The sequence below is a fragment of the Bufo gargarizans genome, chromosome 10 (assembly GCF_014858855.1).
Source record: "Bufo gargarizans isolate SCDJY-AF-19 chromosome 10, ASM1485885v1, whole genome shotgun sequence".
NCBI lineage: Eukaryota > Metazoa > Chordata > Amphibia > Anura > Bufonidae > Bufo > Bufo gargarizans.
Window position 1 is genome coordinate 129,128,914 of NC_058089.1, and position 21,465 is coordinate 129,150,378.

The 21,465-nt window shown below is 44.7% G+C and overlaps 1 protein-coding gene across 1 annotated transcript in view; it reads right to left on the reverse strand.

Annotated features, from left to right (window-relative positions):
- Positions 1-1,691: 1,691 nt before the first annotated feature.
- LOC122920546 (carboxylesterase 5A-like) overlaps positions 1,692-21,465 on the reverse strand; it is a 59,041-nt gene continuing 39,267 nt past the window's right edge. The window contains exons 12-13 of the mRNA XM_044270131.1: positions 8,906-8,978; positions 1,692-2,156 (exon numbers count right to left, since the gene is read on the reverse strand). Of these exons, the coding sequence (XP_044126066.1) occupies positions 1,988-2,156; positions 8,906-8,978 (242 nt within the window). The 3' untranslated portion in view covers positions 1,692-1,987. The remainder of the gene's footprint in view (positions 2,157-8,905; positions 8,979-21,465) is intronic.

Below are 21,465 nucleotides of genomic sequence, written 5' to 3' on the forward strand. Positions count from 1 at the left end.
TTCTGTATGAGGACGAGCGATGGCATTAGTGATCACTGCTCCCTATACTGTGAAGGAGATCGCTGAATCTAAATGTGTCTCCTCCATTGACGAGCAGGAGAGTGTCAGGAAGGAGCGCTTCTGTATGAGGACGAGCGATGGCATTAGTGATCACTGCTCCCCATACTGTGGAGGAGATCGCTGGATGTAAATGTGCCTCCTCCACTGACGAGCAGGAGATTGTCAGGAAGGAGCGCTTCTGTATGAGGACGAGCGATGGCATTAGTGATCACTGCTCCCTATACTGTAAAGGAGATCACTGGATGTAAATGTGCCTCCTCCACTGACGAGCAGGCGAGTGTCACTTAGGAACCCTTCTGTATGAGGACGAGCGATGGCATTAGTGATCATTGCTCCCTATACTGTAAAGGAGATTGCTGCATGTAAATGTGCCTCCTCCACTGACAAGCAGGAGACTGTCAGGAAGGAGTGCTTCTGTATGAGGACGAGCGATGGCATTAGTGATCACTGCTCCCTATACTGTGGAGGAGATCGCTGGATGTAAATGTGTGTCCTCCACTGACAAGCAGGAGAGTGTCAGGAAGGAACGCTTCTGTATGAGGAGGAGCGATGGCATTAGTGATCACTGCTCCCTATACTGTGGAGGAGATCGCTGCATGTAAATGTGTCTCCTCCACTGACGAGCAGGAGTGTGTCAGGAAGGAGCGCTTCTGTATGAGGACGAGCGATGGCATTAGTGATCACTGCTCCCTATACTGTGAAGGAGATCGCTGAATCTAAATGTGTCTCCTCCATTGACGAGCAGGAGAGTGTCAGGAAGGAACGCTTCTGTATGAGGACGAGCGATGGCATTAGTGATCACTGCTCCCTATACTGTAAAGGAGATCACTGGATGTAAATGTGCCTCCTCCACTGACGAGCAGGCGAGTGTCACTTAGGAACCCTTCTGTATGAGGACGAGCGATGGCATTAGTGATCATTGCTCCCTATACTGTAAAGGAGATTGCTGCATGTAAATGTGCCTCCTCCACTGACGAGCAGGCGAGTGTCACTTAGGAACCCTTCCTTCCCGATAATCTGCTGCGCTGTTGTCCCGTATAAAGGAACCTTAACACCGGGGGTTAAAATGCACGAGTGAGCTCCAAGAATTGTTTTGTCTAAGAGCGAGGCCTCTGTCTCCGATCCTCCCGCCACCTTATCTGCATCTGTCCTCCCACAGGGGCCTAATGTCAGAATGACCGGTTCAGGGCCACAGGCTGCAGCCCGCACATCTCATCACAAGTCCCCCGCGTTCATTCCCTCACTTGTCACATTTTTCACACAGATTCCGAAATCCACGTGTTTTACATGTCTCAGTGGTTTCATTGGGAATCCACGAGAGAAATGACATGTGAGTCCTAGGGCGGGCACACACGGAGTCACCCTGAATCCGCACACGGAAAACTGCAAATCCTCAGCAGAACTCTCAGGGTCGGCCTTGGATCTCCGCCTTGTGCACGCGCCCGGGTCATCGCTCAGCCGATCGCGGTGTGCACAGATGACCCGTCCCACCCATTGATCGGCTGTGCGACATTCACAGCCATTTCCTGGAGCAGGAAGTGGAGGCGAGCGGGGACCCGAGCAGCATCAGAACAGGATCGGGGGAGCTCCCCGTGGATAGGGTTAAATTCATTAATGAAAGGAGTAGGGGAGAATTTTCTCAAAAAAACTTTATTGACAGTATTTCATGAGAGCAGAGAAGCTTGTAGAGCTGCACCTTGCCCGTCTAGACGACCGGCTGAGCGTGGAGAGACACACCGGACGGTAAAGCGGATGACCACGACGCACGAGTAGCGTCCATGGTCCTGTTCACATTATGCCACCTTGCAGATTAGGAGAGGTAACTCTGCCCGGAGGGACGGCTGCAGTCCACAAGACACCTGTACCCCTGTGGACTGCAGCAGCGCTCCACCGTGTCTGTCTGCCGCCTCTCGCCCCCCGTCCGCTCTCAGCTGTCCCGGGACACCGCCAGGATTTTCTGACGAAGGGTCTTAGTCCAGAATTCATACTTCTTTGCTTTCAGTTTTCGGGCTGCGCTCAGACTTATATTAATCTGAAGAAAGCCTTCATTCTGGTCGTATTGCGGCCACTGAACCAGACCCGGCCCGTTGGGATCTCTGAAAAAGAAATTGGCCAGTTCAGAGTTAATTAATCATTTCAAGATCTTTGCTTCATGTCAGTGACTGGTAGCTTTCTGATTTACACCTCTTCTGACCTAATACAGCTGAGGGTTTGTTACAATAGGTCAGTTTAGACCAGGGGTGCACAACAACCCTTTTCGGTCTGAGGGGCCACATTGTCATATTGATTCAACTTCACGGGGCCACAAAATAAAATTCACTGCAGGAAAAATGGTGACTTCATTGTAAGTTATGTAGGTAAACCACAACCGTGACGAGGCGGTCCGTAAAACGAATACATCATATATCCTGCGCAGTGAACGGCATGAAAATCTCCAGAACCGCTGTTTATGTGGCCTCCCCCAAAAAAAAACGAACAAAAAGTGAGTGGAAAGTCTATAGCTGGCATTTATTAACCCCTGATGTACCCATATGCCATGAGGGTTAAGGCGCTGTGCGGGCCCAGGTGCTGAGCTCGCTATATACATGGCGGGTGTCAGCTGTATAATATAGCAGGCACCCACCATGTATGAAGATGACACCAGTGTCAGTCATTTAACCCCTCTGGTCCCACCATCAATAGCAAACGTGGCATCTGTGAGGTGAGACAGAGATAGGGGGCGTCCCTCTGTGGGGGCTCCGATCGGCTGCCATGACTCCCAGGCCTGACAAGCTGTGCCCAATACTATTCCATTACCGTCTATGGAACAAGCGATCAGAGGATCACATGGACAAGAAGGGGAACGAAAAATACTGTAACAAACAAAAGTAAAAAAAAGTTTCTGAATAATAAAAATAAAGCACAAAAACATTTAACATGTTCAAACTATTAACATATAACAATACAGACGTGGACAAAATTGTTGGTACCCTTTGGTCAATGAAAGAAAAAGTCACAATGGTCACAGAAATAACTTTAATCTGACAAAAGTAATAATAAATTAAAATTCTATAAATGTTAACCAATGAAAGTCAGACATTGTTTTTCAACCATGCTTCAACAGAATTATGTAAAAAAATAAACTCATGAAACAGGCATGGACAAAAATGATGGTACCCCTAACTTAATATTTTGTTGCGCAACCTTTTGAGGCAATCACTGCAATCAAACGCTTCCTGTAACTGTCAATGAGACATCTGCACCTCTCAGCAGGTATTTTGGCCCACTCCTCATGAGCAAACTGCTCCAGTTGTGTCCGGTTTGAAGGGTGCCTTTTCCAGACTGCATGTTTCAGCTCCTTCCAAAGATGCTCAATAGGATTGAGGTCAGGGCTCATAGAAGGCCACTTTAGAATAGTCCAATTTTTTCCTCTTAGCCATTCTTGGGTGTTTTTAGCGGTGTGTTTTGGGTCATTGTCCTGTTGCAAGACCCATGACCTGCGACTGAGACCAAGCTTTCTGACACTGGCTAGTACATTTCTCTCTAGAATTCCTTGATAGTCTTGAGATTTCATTGTACCCTGCACAGATTCAAGACACCCTGTGCCAGACGCAGCAAAGCAGCCCCAGAACATAACAGAGCCTCCTCCATGTTTCACAGTAGGGACAGTGTTCTTTTCTTGATATGCTTCATTTTTTCGTCTGTGAACATACAGCTGATGTGCCTTGGCAAAAACTTCGATTTTTGTCTCATCTGTCCACAGGACATTCTCCCAGAAGCTTTGTGGCTTGTCAACATGTAGTTTGGCATATTCCAGTCTTGCTTTTTTATGATTCGTTTTCAACAATGGTGTCCTCCTTGGTCGTCTCCCATGTAGTCCACTTTGGCTCAAACAACGACGGATGGTGCGATCTGACACTGATGTTCCTTGAGCATGAAGTTCACCTTGAATCTCTTTAGAAGTCTTTCTAGGCTCTTTTGTTACCATTCGGATTATCCGTCTCTTAGATTTGTCATCAATTTTCCTCCTGCGGCCACGTCCAGGGAGGTTGGCTACAGTCCCATGGATCTTAAACTTATGAATAATATGTGCAACTGTACTCACAGGAACATCTAGTTGCTTGGAGATGGTCTTATAGCCTTTACCTTTAACATGCTTGTCTATAATTTTCTTTCTGATCTCTTGAGACAGCTCTTTCCTTTGCTTCCTCTGGTCCATGTCGAGTGTGGTACACACCATATCACCAAACAACACAGTGATTACCTGGAGCCATATATATAGGCCCAATGGCTGATTACAAGGTTGTAGACACCTGTGATGCTAATTAGTGGACACACCTTGAATTAACATGTCCCTTTGGTCACATTATGTTCTGTGTTTTCTAGGGGTACCATCATTTTTGTCCATGCCTGTTTCATGAGTTTATTTTTTTACATAATTCTGTTGAAGCATGGTTGAAAAACAATGTCTGACTTTCATTGGTTAACATTTATAGAATTTTAATTTATTATTACTTTTGTCAGATTAAAGTTATTTCTGTGACCATTGTGACTTTTTCTTTCATTGACCAAAGGGTACCAACAATTTTGTCCACGTCTGTACTTTTCAACTGCGGCGTAACAGAAAAAATGTAAAATAGCTGATTTGCTGTTTTTTAGTAATGTTATATTGTCAGAATATGGAGATACAATAAAAAAATACATTTTACAGGTATTTATCGTTTTAATCACACCGACCCGCACAATAAGGGCCCGCATGCCATTTTTACCAGTTGATGCCATAAACACAAAATCTAAATTGCCTTGGCTGAATTTCTTATTTTAATTTCAATACAAGCTATTGATGCCATTAAAAAATACAACTTGTCCCAAAAAATAAGCCCTTGTGACTGGTGTATTACATGTATCCCCCCCACTGATGTCAGGCGTATAACATGTATCCCCTGCTGGTGTCAGGCATATTACATGTATCCCCCCCACTGATGTCAGGCGTATAACATGTATCCCCTGCTGGTGTCAGGCTTATAACATGTATCCCCCCACTGATGTCAGGCGTATAACATATATCCCCTGCTGGTGTCAGGCATATTACATGTATCCCCCCACTGATGTCAGGCGTATAACATGTATCCCCTGCTGGTGTCAGGCTTATAACATGTATCCCCCCACTGATGTCAGGCGTATAACATGTATCCCCCCACTGATGTCAGGCGTATAACATGTATCCCCTGCTGGTGTCAGGTGTATAACATGTATCCCCCGCTGGTGTCAGGCATATTACATGTACAGGGCCGGTGCAAGGATTTTTGCACACACAAGCGAAGCTACATTTTGGCTACATGAAAAAAAAGAAAAAGTTTCATTTTTCCGCCCCCCCTTCTCCGCGCCCTAAGGCGGCCGCTTGGTCTGCCTTATTATAGCACCGGGTCTGTACATGTATCCCCCGCTGGTCTGCACCAGATTATAATAAATGTGCTACAGCTGCCCACTCTCTGCTCCGCTCGGCCCACTCTCTGCTCCGCTCGGCCCACTCTCTGCTCCGCTCGGCCCACTCTCTGCTCCGCTCGGCCCACTCTCTGCTCCGCTCTGCCCACTCTCTGCTCGGCCCACTCTCTGCTCCGCTCTGCCCACTCTCTGCTCCGCTCGGCCCACTCTCTGCTCCGCTCTGCCCACTCTCTGCTCGGCCCACTCTCTGCTCCGCTCGGCCCACTCTCTGCTCCGCTCGGCCCACTCTCTGCTCCGCTCGGCCCACTCTCTGCTCCGCTCTGCCCACTCTCTGCTCCGCTCTGCCCACTCTCTGCTCCGCTCTGCCCACTCTCTGCTCCGCTCTGCCCACTCTCTGCTCCACATACTTTTTACATATACAGTGAGGAACAGAAAATATGGAAAAAGAGGTTTTGTCCCGCTTGTAGTTGTGGTAATCCAGAAACTCTTAAACAGAGAATCATATTGGATTTTCTGTTTAGAAAGTCGCCAACCACAAGGCCTAAACAAAAAACTGGATTTAATCCTGCAATATTAATTGTCAATTTATCTCTTTTTCCTATTTCTTCAATTTGTTTTCTATATGGACTATTCTTTTGGTATGTTTTTATCTATGTACACCTCTGTGGAGCGGAGTGGTTGATCGTCAGCCTGATTGCCTCAGGTGAGGAGCCCCCTCCTCTCTATAAAGGTAAACTCAACAGTGTTACTGAAACAGTCATGAGTAAGGGCTGAGATTGAATTGCGCCCGAAACATGTAGACTCTGCATTTTTGTACCTGGATTTTATATTATATATCGAATAAAGTCTTTTTGGATTACCACAACTACAAGCTGGACAAAACCTCTTTTTCCATATTTCCGTCATTGCTCCTGGTGAAGGAGTTGTTCCGTGCTATAACAGTGGAATCCTTGGCAGGTGAGAGCTGCTCAAATCCTTGATTTCACAGTGAGGAACAGAAGTATTTGAACCCCCTGCTATTTTGCAAGTTCTCCCACTTAGAAATCATGGAGGGGTCAGAAATTCACATTGTAGGTGCATTCCCATCTGAGATAGAATAAAATAAAATCTGGAAATCACATTGTAGGATTTTTGAAGAATGTCTTAGTCTTGCACGGCTGAACAGAAGTATTTGAATTAGATAAATAGGTGGTTGGCTCTCACCTAGTGGCTATGACGGGTGCTACTAACTCACGAATTGGGTGCCCGACCCCAAGATAAATATTGTAATAGTTAAAAAAGAGGCGTGAGCACTCCCAACACTTGGACCATAGAATATAAGGAATATATTTATTATTAGTGTAATAGGACCTACTATGTCCAATAAATGAATTACATACAGTCACACATAGTTCATAAATCACAGAATATAAAAAGTGTAGAAGTATTTGAACACCTGATAAAATCAGTGTTAATATTTGGTCCAGACGCCTTTGTTTGCAGTTCCAGAGGTCAGACGTCTCCTGCAGTTCTTGACCAGGTTTGCACACACGGCAGCAGGGATTTTGGCCGACTCCTCCACGCAGATCTCCTCTAGATCTGTCAGGTTTCGGGGCTGTCGCTGAGCAACACAGAGTTTCAGCTCCCTCCAAAGATGTTCTATTGGATTTAGGTCTGGAGACTGGTTAGGCCGCTCCAGAACCTTGATCTGCTTCTTACGGAGCCGCTCCTTGGTTATCCTGGCTGTGTGCGTCGTTGTCATGTTGGCAGACCTGGCCACGACCCATCTTCAATGCTCTGACTGAGGGAAGGAAGTTGTTGCTCAAAATCTGACAATAAATGGCCCCATTCACCCTCTCCTTAATACAGCGCAGTCGTCCTGTCCCGTTCGCAGAAAAGCCCCCCAAAGCATGATGTTACCCCCCCCCCCCCATACTTCACAGTAGGGATGGTGTTCTTGGGATGCAACTCATCCTTCTTTTTCCTCCAAACACGACGAGTGAAGTTTAGACCAAAAAGTTCTACTTTGGTCTCCTCTGACCACATGACTTTCTCCCCGGCCTCCCCTGGATCATCCAGATGGTCATTGGCAAACATAAGACGGGCCTGGACATGTGATGACTTGAGCAGGGGAACCTTCCGTGCAATGCATGATCTGAAACCATGACGGCCTAGTGATCCACCGACAGTGACCTCTAAAGCTGTGGTCCCAGCTCTCCTCATGTCATTGACCAGCTCCTCCCTTGTAGTTCTGAGATGATTCCTCACCTTTCTTATCATCGGTGATACCCCACGAGGTGAGATCTTGCATGGAGATCTTGACAGTCGCCTTCAGCCTCTTCCATTTTCTAACAATTGCTTCAACAGTTGACCTATTTTCACCAAGATGCTCGGCAATTGCCCGTAGCCCTTTCCAGCCTTGTGGAGGTCCACAATTCTGTCTCTGGTGTCTTTTGACAGCTCTTTGGTCTTGCCCATGGTAGTAGTTGGCATCTGACTGACTGTGGGGTGGACAGGGGTCTTTAAAGAGCTCAGACAGGTGGAGTAGAGGTGGGCTTTATAAAGGCGCAGTAACAGGTCTTTGAGAGACAGAATTCTTGCTGTTTCTCAGGTGTTCAGATACTTCTGTTCAGCAGCAACACAAAGACATTCTATACAAATCCTACAATGTGATTTCCTGATTTTTTATTCTGTCTCTCAGAGAGGTAATGCACCTGCAATGTGAATGTCAGACCCTCCATGATTTCTAAGTGGGAGAACTTGCAAAATCGCAGGGTGTTCAAATATTTCTGTTCCTCGCTGTATCTTCATGTGGGCACAGAATGTGAACCTAATCTGACTGTCCAGCAGCATGGGACCACATTTTGCTGGCACAGATACACTGTAGCAATCCCACAGCTGTGTGAGCAGGACATGGTCAGGCTCTAAATCAGGCATCTCAAACTGGGCCCTCCAGCTGTTGCAAAACTACAACTCCCAGCATGCCCGGACAGCCTACAGGTATCAGCCTACAGCAGGGCATTGTGGGAGTTGTAGTTTAACAACAGATGGAGGGCCGCAGGTTGAGATGCCTGCTCTAAATAAAAAAAAAAAGAATATCCTTATTCAAATAAAGCAAGCTAAGATCTTGAAAATGGTGAGGACCTGAAACAGGGGGGTAGGAATTTTTCATCAGTTTTGGTGACTTTTTGGGAATTGACACTGATCTTGGCACGAGACACGACCCTAAGGAAGTCCGTACATTGATGCTGCTGCATTGGGCTGTGACCTCTGTCCAGGCTTCACAGTCCCCACTTTACCCGTACTCCGGGACAGACGGACATTTGCTGGACGACACCTGCCTGTAACCTGAACTACAGCCCCGCATCAACCACCCGGGACACATCACCCGCCACAGGAACATCTCACGTAGAAGGTGACCCCACCAGGGACGACACATTACCCATTCCGTGCAAAGTTGGCCCAGTAGTTCATGACTGCTTTACTCAAAGTCTTCTCCTCCGCCGTGTCCGGACCTTTAATAATAATGATAATAATCTTTATTTCTATAGCGCCAACATATTCCGCAGCGATGTACAGTTCAGGGGTTCATGTACAACAGTCATAAATAACAGAGCAACAGACAAGATGGAGGAGGCACAAGAGCTTACAATCTATGAGGAGATAGGGGTGACACAAGAGCTTACAATCTATGAGGAGATGGAGGAGACACAAGAGCTTACAATCTATGAGGAGATAGGGGTGACACAAGAGCTTACAATCTATGAGGAGATGGAGGAGACACAAGAGCTTACAATCTATGAGGAGCCGGAGGAGACACAAGAGCTTACAATCTATGAGGAGCCGGAGGAGACACAAGAGCTTACAATCTATGAGGAGATGGAGGAGACACAAGAGCTTACAATCTATGAGGAGATGGAGGAGACACAAGAGCTTACAATCTATGAGGAGCCGGAGGAGACACAAGAGCTTACAATCTATGAGGAGCCGGAGGAGACACAAGAGCTTACAATCTATGAGGAGCCGGAGGAGACACAAGAGCTTACAATCTATGAGGAGATAGGGGTGACACAAGAGCTTACAATCTATGAGGAGATGGGGGAGACACAAGAGCTTACAATCTATGAGGAGATAGGGGTGACACAAGAGCTTACAATCTATGAGGAGATGGAGGAGACACAAGAGCTTACAATCTATGAGGAGTGGAGGAGACACAAGAGCTTACAATCTATGAGGAGATGGAGGAGACACAAGAGCTTACAATCTATGAGGAGATGGAGGAGACACAAGAGCTTACAGTCTATGAGGAGATGGAGGAGACACAAGAGCTTACAATCTATGAGGAGATAGGGGAGACACAAGAGCTTACAATCTATGAGGAGCCGGAGGAGACACAAGAGCTTACAATCTATGAGAAGATAGAGGAGACACAAGAGCTTACAATCTATGAGGAGATGGAGGAGACACAAGAGCTTACAATCTATGAGGAGATGGAGGAGACACAAGAGCTTACAATCTGTGAGGAGATGGAGGAGACACAAGAGCTTACAATCTATGAGGAGATGGAGGAGACACAAGAGCTTACAATCTGTGAGGAGATGGAGGAGACACAAGAGCTTACAATCTATTAGAAGATGGAGGAGACACAAGAGCTTACAATCTATGAGAAGATGGAGGAGACACAAGAGCTTACAGTCTATGAGGAGCCGGGGGTGACACAAGAGCTTACAATCTATTAGAAGATGGAGGAGACACAAGAGGTTACAATCTATGAGAAGATGGAGGAGACACAAGAGCTTACAATCTATGAGAAGATGGAGGAGACACAAGAGCTTACGATCTATGAGAAGATGGAGGAGACACAAGAGCTTACAATCTATGAGGAGATGGAGGAGACACAAGAGCTTACAATCTATGAGGAGATGGAGGAGACACAAGAGCTTACAATCTATGAGAAGATGGAGGAGACACAAGAGCTTACAATCTATGAGGAGATAGGGGAGACACAAGAGCTTACAATCTATGAGGAGATGGAGGTGACACAAGAGCTTACAATCTATGAGGAGATGGAGGAGACACAAGAGCTTACAATCTATAAGGAGATGGAGGAGACACAAGAGCTTACAATCTATAAGGAGATGGAGGAGACACAAGAGCTTACAATCTATGAGGAGATGGAGGAGACACAAGAGCTTACAATCTATGAGGAGATGGAGGAAACACAAGAGCTTACAATCTATGAGGAGATGGAGGAGACACAAGAGCTTACAATCTATAAGGAGATGGAGGAGACACAAGAGCTTACAATCTATTAGAAGATGGAGGAGACACAAGAGTTTACAATCTATGAGGAGATGGAGGAGACACAAGAGCTTACAATCTATGAGGAGATGGAGGAGACACAAGAGCTTACAATCTATGAGGAGATGGAGGAGACACAAGAGCTTACAATCTATGAGGAGATGGAGGAGACACAAGAGCTTACAATCTATGAGGAGATGGAGGAGACACAAGAGCTTACAATCTATGAGAAGATGGAGGAGACACAAGAGCTTACAATCTATGAGGAGATGGGGGAGACACAAGAGCTTACAATCTATGAGGAGATGGAGGTGACACAAGAGCTTACAATCTATGAGGAGATGGAGGAGACACAAGAGCTTACAATCTATAAGGAGATGGAGGAGACACAAGAGCTTACAATCTATAAGGAGATGGAGGAGACACAAGAGCTTACAATCTATGAGGAGATGGAGGAGACACAAGAGCTTACAATCTATGAGGAGATGGAGGAAACACAAGAGCTTACAATCTATGAGGAGATGGAGGAGACACAAGAGCTTACAATCTATAAGGAGATGGAGGAGACACAAGAGCTTACAATCTATTAGAAGATGGAGGAGACACAAGAGTTTACAATCTATGAGGAGATGGAGGAGACACAAGAGCTTACAATCTATGAGGAGATGGAGGAGACACAAGAGCTTACAATCTATGAGGAGATGGAGGAGACACAAGAGCTTACAATCTATGAGGAGATGGAGGAGACACAAGAGCTTACAATCTATGAGGAGATGAGGAGACACAAGAGCTTACAATCTATGAGGAGATGGAGGAGACACAAGAGCTTACAATCTGTGAGGAGATGGAGGAGACACAAGAGCTTACAATCTATGAGAAGATGGGGTGGCACAGAAGATAATAAGTGCTTGTTTTGTACAATGTCCGGACATCCTAACACAATAGAGGATTAGATATAAAGATGCCTGAGCCGTCACCAGCTGGTACCTGTAGTGCCTCTGAGTGCACGGGGTGTGGTAGAGGTGTGTGATGATTGGTCAGCTTCAGAAGAATGATGATAAATGTGCTCTATATGGAGAGGGGTTATATCAGGGGATGTGATAGGCCAACCTAAAAAGGTGTGTTTTTAGGGAGCGCCCAAAACCGTGTACAGTTAGGTCCATATGTATTCGGACACTGACACAAATTTTCTTTTCATTACCTGTTTACTAAAACATATTGAAGTTATATTTATATAATGGACATAAAGTCCAGACTTTTAGCTTTCATTTGAGGGCAACCACATTCAAATTAGATGAAGGGTTTAGGAGTTTCGACTCCTTTACATGGGGCACCCTGTTTTTAAAGGCTCCGAAAGTAATTGGACAATTGACTCTCAGGCTGTTTCCTGGGCAGCTGTGGGCAGTTCCTTCATTATTTCATTCTCAATTAAGCACATAAAAGGCCTGGAGTTAGTTCCGTGCAGGTGAAACAAGCCACCCTTCATCTGCAAAAACAGAAAACCCATCCGAGAAATTGCTGCGCTATCAGGAGCGGTAAAATCTACAGTTTGGTTCATCCTGAGAAAGAAAGAAAGCGCTGGTGACCTCAACAATGCAAAAGACCTGGACGCCCACGGAAGACACCAGCGGTGGATGATGGCAGAATAATACCACATCGTCTGTAGAACACGGCGGAGGCAGGGCGATGCTTGGGCGTGGATTGCTGCCAGTGGCCCCGGGGCCCTCGTGTTTATTGATGATGGGACACAGGACAGAAGCAGCCGGATGAATTCTGGGGTTTTCAGAGACAGACTGTGCGCTCTGATTGGTCGGCGTTTCATAATACTTATGGACAACGACCCGAAACATAAAGCCAAAGCGACCCAGGAGTTTATTACAGCAAAGAAGTGGAATATTCTACAGCGGCCGAGTCACCGGGTCTGAACCCAATAGAGCGATTCACTGGTCACAGACTAAACTTCAGACAGAAAGGCCACAAACAACGAGCAACTGAAAGTCCGAGCATTAAAGAGGAGGAAACAGCGTCCGGTGATGTCCATGAGGTCAGGACTTCAGGCAGTCACTGCCAACAAAGGGTTACAACCAAGTATTAGAAATGATCATTTTATTTACAATTATTTAATTTGTCCAATTACTTTTGAGCCCCTGAAATAAAGGGATTGAGTTTAAAACACACTTTGGTTCCTCACATTTTTATGCAATCATTTTATTCAACCGACGGAATTAAAGTCTGAACTTCAACCTCATCAGAATCCATTGTGGTGACAGAACAGAGATTAGGGAAACGTCATCTCTGTCCAAATATATATGGACCTGACTGTATATCGAGATTTAATCTTAGGGTAGGACATTCTAGGGAACTGGTGCAGTTCAGGAGAAGTCTTGGAGCCGGGAGTGAGAGGTTCTCGGGTTTTTGTTGTTTTCATAGTGAGAAAGGAGCGGATTCCAGAGATATTTCTGGTGGAGGTGCACAGTGACTCCACCAGCAGAATAGTGAGTGCAGCTCTGGAGTATAATACAGAATATAACTCAGGATCAGTACAGGATAAGTAATGTATGTACACAGTGACTCCACCAGCAGAATAGTGAGTGCAGCTCTGGAGTATAATACAGGATGTAACTCAGGATCAGTACAGGATAAGTGATGTATGTACACAGTGACTGCACCAGCAGAATAGTGAGTGCAGCTCTGGAGTATAATACAGGATGTAACTCAGGATCAGTACAGGATAAGTAATGTATGTACACAGTGACTGCACCAGCAGAATAGTGAGTGCAGCTCTGGAGTATAATACAGGATGTAACTCAGGATCAGTACAGGATAAGTAATGTATGTACACAGTGACTGCACCAGCAGAATAGTGAGTGCAGCTCTGGCAGTATAATACAGGATGTAACTCAGGATCAGTACAGGATAAGTAATGTATGTACACAGTGACTGCACCAGCAGAATAGTGAGTGCAGCTCTGGAGTATAATACAGGATGTAACTCAGGATCAGTACAGGATAAGTAATGTATGTACACAGTGACTGCACCAGCAGAATAGCGAGTGCAGCTCTGGAGTATAATACAGGATGTAACTCAGGATCAGTACAGGATAAGTAATGTATGTACACAGTGACTGCACCAGCAGAATAGTGAGTGCAGCTCTGGAGTATAATACAGGGATGTAACTGAGGATCAGTACAGGATAAGTAATGTATGTACACAGTGACTGCACCAGCAGAATAGTGAGTGCAGCTCTGGAGTATAATACAGGATGTAACTCAGGATCAGTACAGGATAAGTAATGTATGTACACAGTGACTGCACCAGCAGAATAGTGAGTGCAGCTCTGGAGTATAATACAGGAGGTAACTCGAGGATCAGTAGATGTATGTACACAGTGACTGCACCAGCAGAATAGTGAGTGCAGCTCTGGAGTATAATACAGGATGTAACTCAGGATCAGTACAGGATAAGTAATGTATGTGCACAGTGACTGCACCAGCAGAATAGTGAGTGCAGCTCTGGAGTATAATACAGAATGTAACTCAGGATCAGTACAGGATAAGTAATGTATGTACACAGTGACTCCACCAGCAGAATAGTGAGTGCAGCTCTGGAGTATAATACAGGACATTAACTCAGGATCAGTACAGGATAAGTAATGTATGTACACAGTGACTGCACCAGCAGAATAGTGAGTGCAGCTCTGGAGTATAATACAGGATGTAACTCAGGATCAGTACAGGATAAGTAATGTATGTCCACAGTGACTGCACCAGCAGAATAGTGAGTGCAGCTCTGGAGTATAATACAGGATGTAACTCAGGATCAGTACAGGATAAGTAATGTATGTACACAGTGACTGCACCAGCAGAATAGTGAGTGCAGCTCTGGAGTATAATACAGGATGTAACTCAGGATCAGTACAGGATAAGTAATGTATGTACACAGTGACTGCACCAGCAGAATAGTGAGTGCAGCTCTGGAGTATAATACAGGAGGTAACTGAGGATCAGTAATGTATGTACACAGTGACTGCACCAGCAGAATAGTGAGTGCAGCTCTGGAGTATAATACAGGATGTAACTCAGGATCAGTACAGGATAAGTAATGTATGTGCACAGTGACTGCACCAGCAGAATAGTGAGTGCAGCTCTGGAGTATAATACAGGATGTAACTCAGGATCAGTACAGGATAAGTAATGTATGTACACAGTGACTGCACCAGCAGAATAGTGAGTGCAGCTCTGGAGTATAATACAGGATGTAACTCAGGATCAGTACAGGATAAGTAATGTATGTACACAGTGACTGCACCAGCAGAATAGTGAGTGCAGCTCTGGAGTATAATACAGGATGTAACTCAGGATCAGTACAGGATAAGTAATGTATGTACACAGTGACTGCACCAGCAGAATAGTGAGTGCAGCTCTGGAGTATAATACAGGATGTAACTCAGGATCAGTACAGGATAAGTAATGTATGTACACAGTGACTGCACCAGCAGAATAGTGAGTGCAGCTCTGGAGTATAATACAGGATGTAACTCAGGATCAGTACAGGATAAGTAATGTATGTACACAGTGACTGCACCAGCAGAATAGTGAGTGCAGCTCTGGAGTATAATACAGGATGTAACTCAGGATCAGTACAGGATAAGTAATGTATGTACACAGTGACTGCACCAGCAGAATAGTGAGTGCAGCTCTGGAGTATAATACAGGATGTAACTCAGGATCAGTACAGGATAAGTAATGTATGTACACAGTGACTGCACCAGCAGAATAGTGAGTGCAGCTCTGGAGTATAATACAGGATGTAACTCAGGATCAGTACAGGATAAGTAATGTATGTACACAGTGACTGCACCAGCAGAATAGTGAGTGCAGCTCTGGAGTATAATACAGGATGTAACTCAGGATCAGTACAGGATAAGTAATGTATGTACACAGTGACTGCACCAGCAGAATAGTGAGTGCAGCTCTGGAGTATAATACAGGATGTAACTCAGGATCAGTACAGGATAAGTAATGTATGTACACAGTGACTGCACCAGCAGAATAGTGAGTGCAGCTCTGGAGTATAATACAGGATGTAACTCAGGATCAGTACAGGATAAGTAATGTATGTACACAGTGACTGCACCAGCAGAATAGTGAGTGCAGCTCTGGAGTATAATACAGGATGTAACTCAGGATCAGTACAGGATAAGTAATGTATGTACACAGTGACTGCACCAGCAGAATAGTGAGTGCAGCTCTGGAGTATAATACAGGATGTAACTCAGGATCAGTACAGGATAAGTAATGTATGTACACAGTGACTGCACCAGCAGAATAGTGAGTGCAGCTCTGGAGTATAATACAGGATGTAACTCAGGATCAGTACAGGATAAGTAATGTATGTACACAGTGACTGCACCAGCAGAATAGTGAGTGCAGCTCTGGAGTATAATACAGGATGTAACTCAGGATCAGTACAGGATAAGTAATGTATGTACACAGTGACTGCACCAGCAGAATAGTGAGTGCAGCTCTGGAGTATAATACAGGATGTAACTCAGGATCAGTACAGGATAAGTAATGTATGTACACAGTGACTGCACCAGCAGAATAGTGAGTGCAGCTCTGGAGTATAATACAGGATGTAACTCAGGATCAGTACAGGATAAGTAATGTATGTACACAGTGACTGCACCAGCAGAATAGTGAGTGCAGCTCTGGAGTATAATACAGGATGTAACTCAGGATCAGTACAGGATAAGTAATGTATGTACACAGTGACTGCACCAGCAGAATAGTGAGTGCAGCTCTGGAGTATAATACAGGATGTAACTCAGGATCAGTACAGGATAAGTAATGTATGTACACAGTGACTGCACCAGCAGAATAGTGAGTGCAGCTCTGGAGTATAATACAGGATGTAACTCAGGATCAGTACAGGATAAGTAATGTATGTACACAGTGACTGCACCAGCAGAATAGTGAGTGCAGCTCTGGAGTATAATACAGGATGTAACTCAGGATCAGTACAGGATAAGTAATGTATGTACACAGTGACTGCACCAGCAGAATAGTGAGTGCAGCTCTGGAGTATAATACAGGATGTAACTCAGGATCAGTACAGGATAAGTAATGTATGTACACAGTGACTGCACCAGCAGAATAGTGAGTGCAGCTCTGGAGTATAATACAGGATGTAACTCAGGATCAGTACAGGATAAGTAATGTATGTACACAGTGACTGCACCAGCAGAATAGTGAGTGCAGCTCTGGAGTATAATACAGGATGTAACTCAGGATCAGTACAGGATAAGTAATGTATGTACACAGTGACTGCACCAGCAGAATAGTGAGTGCAGCTCTGGAGTATAATACAGGATGTAACTCAGGATCAGTACAGGATAAGTAATGTATGTACACAGTGACTGCACCAGCAGAATAGTGAGTGCAGCTCTGGAGTATAATACAGGATGTAACTCAGGATCAGTACAGGATAAGTAATGTATGTACACAGTGACTGCACCAGCAGAATAGTGAGTGCAGCTCTGGAGTATAATACAGGATGTAACTCAGGATCAGTACAGGATAAGTAATGTATGTACACAGTGACTGCACCAGCAGAATAGTGAGTGCAGCTCTGGAGTATAATACAGGATGTAACTCAGGATCAGTACAGGATAAGTAATGTATGTACACAGTGACTGCACCAGCAGAATAGTGAGTGCAGCTCTGGAGTATAATACAGGATGTAACTCAGGATCAGTACAGGATAAGTAATGTATGTACACAGTGACTGCACCAGCAGAATAGTGAGTGCAGCTCTGGAGTATAATACAGGATGTAACTCAGGATCAGTACAGGATAAGTAATGTATGTACACAGTGACTGCACCAGCAGAATAGTGAGTGCAGCTCTGGAGTATAATACAGGATGTAACTCAGGATCAGTACAGGATAAGTAATGTATGTACACAGTGACTGCACCAGCAGAATAGTGAGTGCAGCTCTGGAGTATAATACAGGATGTAACTCAGGATCAGTACAGGATAAGTAATGTATGTACACAGTGACTGCACCAGCAGAATAGTGAGTGCAGCTCTGGAGTATAATACAGGATGTAACTCAGGATCAGTACAGGATAAGTAATGTATGTACACAGTGACTGCACCAGCAGAATAGTGAGTGCAGCTCTGGAGTATAATACAGGATGTAACTCAGGATCAGTACAGGATAAGTAATGTATGTACACAGTGACTGCACCAGCAGAATAGTGAGTGCAGCTCTGGAGTATAATACAGGATGTAACTCAGGATCAGTACAGGATAAGTAATGTATGTGCACAGTGACTGCACCAGCAGAATAGTGAGTGCAGCTCTGGAGTATAATACAGGATGTAACTCAGGATCAGTACAGGATAAGTAATGTATGTACACAGTGACTGCACCAGCAGAATAGTGAGTGCAGCTCTGGAGTATAATACAGGAGGTAACTGAGGATCAGTAATGTATGTACACAGTGACTGCACCAGCAGAATAGCGAGTGCAGCTCTGGAGTATAATACAGGATGTAACTCAGGATCAGTACAGGATAAGTAATGTATGTACACAGTGACTGCACCTAGCAGAATAGTGAGTGCAGCTCTGGAGTATAATACAGGATGTAACTCAGGATCAGTACAGGATAAGTAATGTATGTACACAGTGACTGCACCAGCAGAATAGCGAGTGCAGCTCTGGAGTATAATACAGGATGTAACTCAGGATCAGTACAGGATAAGTAATGTATGTGCACAGTGACTGCACCAGCAGAATAGTGAGTGCAGCTCTGGAGTATAATACAGGGTGTAACTGAGGATCAGTACAGGATAAGTAATGTATGTACACAGTGACTGCACCAGCAGAATAGTGAGTGCAGCTCTGGAGTATAATACAGGAGGTAACTGAGGATCAGTAATGTATGTACACAGTGACTGCACCAGCAGAATAGCGAGTGCAGCTCTGGAGTATAATACAGGATGTAACTCAGGATCAGTACAGGATAAGTAATGTATGTGCACAGTGACTGCACCAGCAGAATAGTGAGTGCAGCTCTGGAGTATAATACAGGATGTAACTCAGGATCAGTACAGGATAAGTAATGTATGTACACAGTGACTGCACCAGCAGAATAGTGAGTGCAGCTCTGGAGTATAATACAGGATGTAACTCAGGATCAGTACAGGATAAGTAATGTATGTGCACAGTGACTACACTAGCAGAATAGTGAGTGCAGCTCTGGAGTATAATACAGGATGTAACTCAGGATCAGTACAGGATAAGTAATGTATGTACACAGTGACTGCACCAGCAGAATAGTGAGTGCAGCTCTGGAGTATAATACAGGAGGTAACTGAGGATCAGTAATGTATGTACACAGTGACTGCACCAGCAGAATAGCGAGTGCAGCTCTGGAGTATAATACAGGATGTAACTCAGGATCAGTACAGGATAAGTCATGTATGTACACAGTGACTGCACTAGCAGAATAGTGAGTGCAGCTCTGGAGTATAATACAGGATGTAACTCAGGATCAGTACAGGATAAGTAATGTATGTACACAGTGACTGCACCAGCAGAATAGTGAGTGCAGCTCTGGAGTATAATACAGGATGTAACTCAGGATCAGTACAGGATAAGTAATGTATGTACACAGTGACTGCACCAGCAGAATAGTGAGTGCAGCTCTGGAGTATAATACAGGGATGTAACTCGAGGATCAGTACAGGATAAGTAATGTATGTACACAGTGACTGCACCAGCAGAATAGTGAGTGCAGCTCTGGAGTATAATACAGGATGTAACTCAGGATCAGTACAGGATAAGTAATGTATGTACACAGTGACTGCACCAGCAGAATAGTGAGTGCAGCTCTGGAGTATAATACAGGAGGTAACTGAGGATCAGTAATGTATGTACACAGTGACTGCACCAGCAGAATAGCGAGTGCAGCTCTGGAGTATAATACAGGATGTAACTCAGGATCAGTACAGGATAAGTAATGTATGTGCACAGTGACTGCACCAGCAGAATAGTGAGTGCAGCTCTGGAGTATAATACAGAATGTAACTCCGGATCAGTACAGGATAAGTAATGTATGTACACAGTGACTCCACCAGCAGAATAGTGAGTGCAGCTCTGGAGTATAATACAGGACATAACTCAGGATCAGTACAGGATAAGTAATGTATGTACACAGTGACTGCACCAGCAGAATAGTGAGTGCAGCTCTGGAGTATAATACAGGATGTAACTCAGGATCAGTACAGGATAAGTAATGTATGTACACAGTGACTGCACCAGCAGAATAGTGAGTGCAGCTCTGGAGTATAATACAGGATGTAACTCAGGATCAGTACAGGATAAGTAATGTATGTACACAGTGACTGCACCAGCAGAATAGTGAGTGCAGCTCTGGAGTATAATACAGGATGTAACTCAGGATCAGTACAGGATAAGTAATGTATGTACACAGTGACTGCACCAGCAGAATAGTGAGTGCAGCTCTGGAGTATAATACAGGATGTAACTCAGGATCAGTACAGGATAAGTAATGTATGTACACAGTGACTGCACCAGCAGAATAGTGAGTGCAGCTCTGGAGTATAATACAGGATGTAACTCAGGATCAGTACAGGATAAGTAATGTATGTACACAGTGACTGCACCAGCAGAATAGTGAGTGCAGCTCTGGAGTATAATACAGGATGTAACTCAGGATCAGTACAGGATAAGTAATGTATGTACACAGTGACTGCACCAGCAGAATAGTGAGTGCAGCTCTGGAGTATAATACAGGATGTAACTCAGGATCAGTACAGGATAAGTAATGTATGTACACAGTGACTGCACCAGCAGAATAGTGAGTGCAGCTCTGGAGTATAATACAGGATGTAACTCAGGATCAGTACAGGATAAGTAATGTATGTACACAGTGACTGCACCAGCAGAATAGTGAGTGCAGCTCTGGAGTATAATACAGGATGTAACTCAGGATCAGTACAGGATAAGTAATGTATGTACACAGTGACTGCACCAGCAGAATAGTGAGTGCAGCTCTGGAGTATAATACAGGATGTAACTCAGGATCAGTACAGGATAAGTAATGTATGTACACAGTGACTGCACCAGCAGAATAGTGAGTGCAGCTCTGGAGTATAATACAGGATGTAACTCAGGATCAGTACAGGATAAGTAATGTATGTACACAGTGACTGCACCAGCAGAATAGTGAGTGCAGCTCTGGAGTATAATACAGGATGTAACTCAGGATCAGTACAGGATAAGTAATGTATGTACACAGTGACTGCACCAGCAGAATAGTGAGTGCAGCTCTGGAGTATAATACAGGATGTAACTCAGGATCAGTACAGGATAAGTAATGTATGTACACAGTGACTGCACCAGCAGAATAGTGAGTGCAGCTCTGGAGTATAATACAGGATGTAACTCAGGATCAGTACAGGATAAGTAATGTATGTACACAGTGACTGCACCAGCAGAATAGTGAGTGCAGCTCTGGAGTATAATACAGGATGTAACTCAGGATCAGTACAGGATAAGTAATGTATGTACACAGTGACTGCACCAGCAGAATAGTGAGTGCAGCTCTGGAGTATAATACAGGATGTAACTCAGGATCAGTACAGGATAAGTAATGTATGTACACAGTGA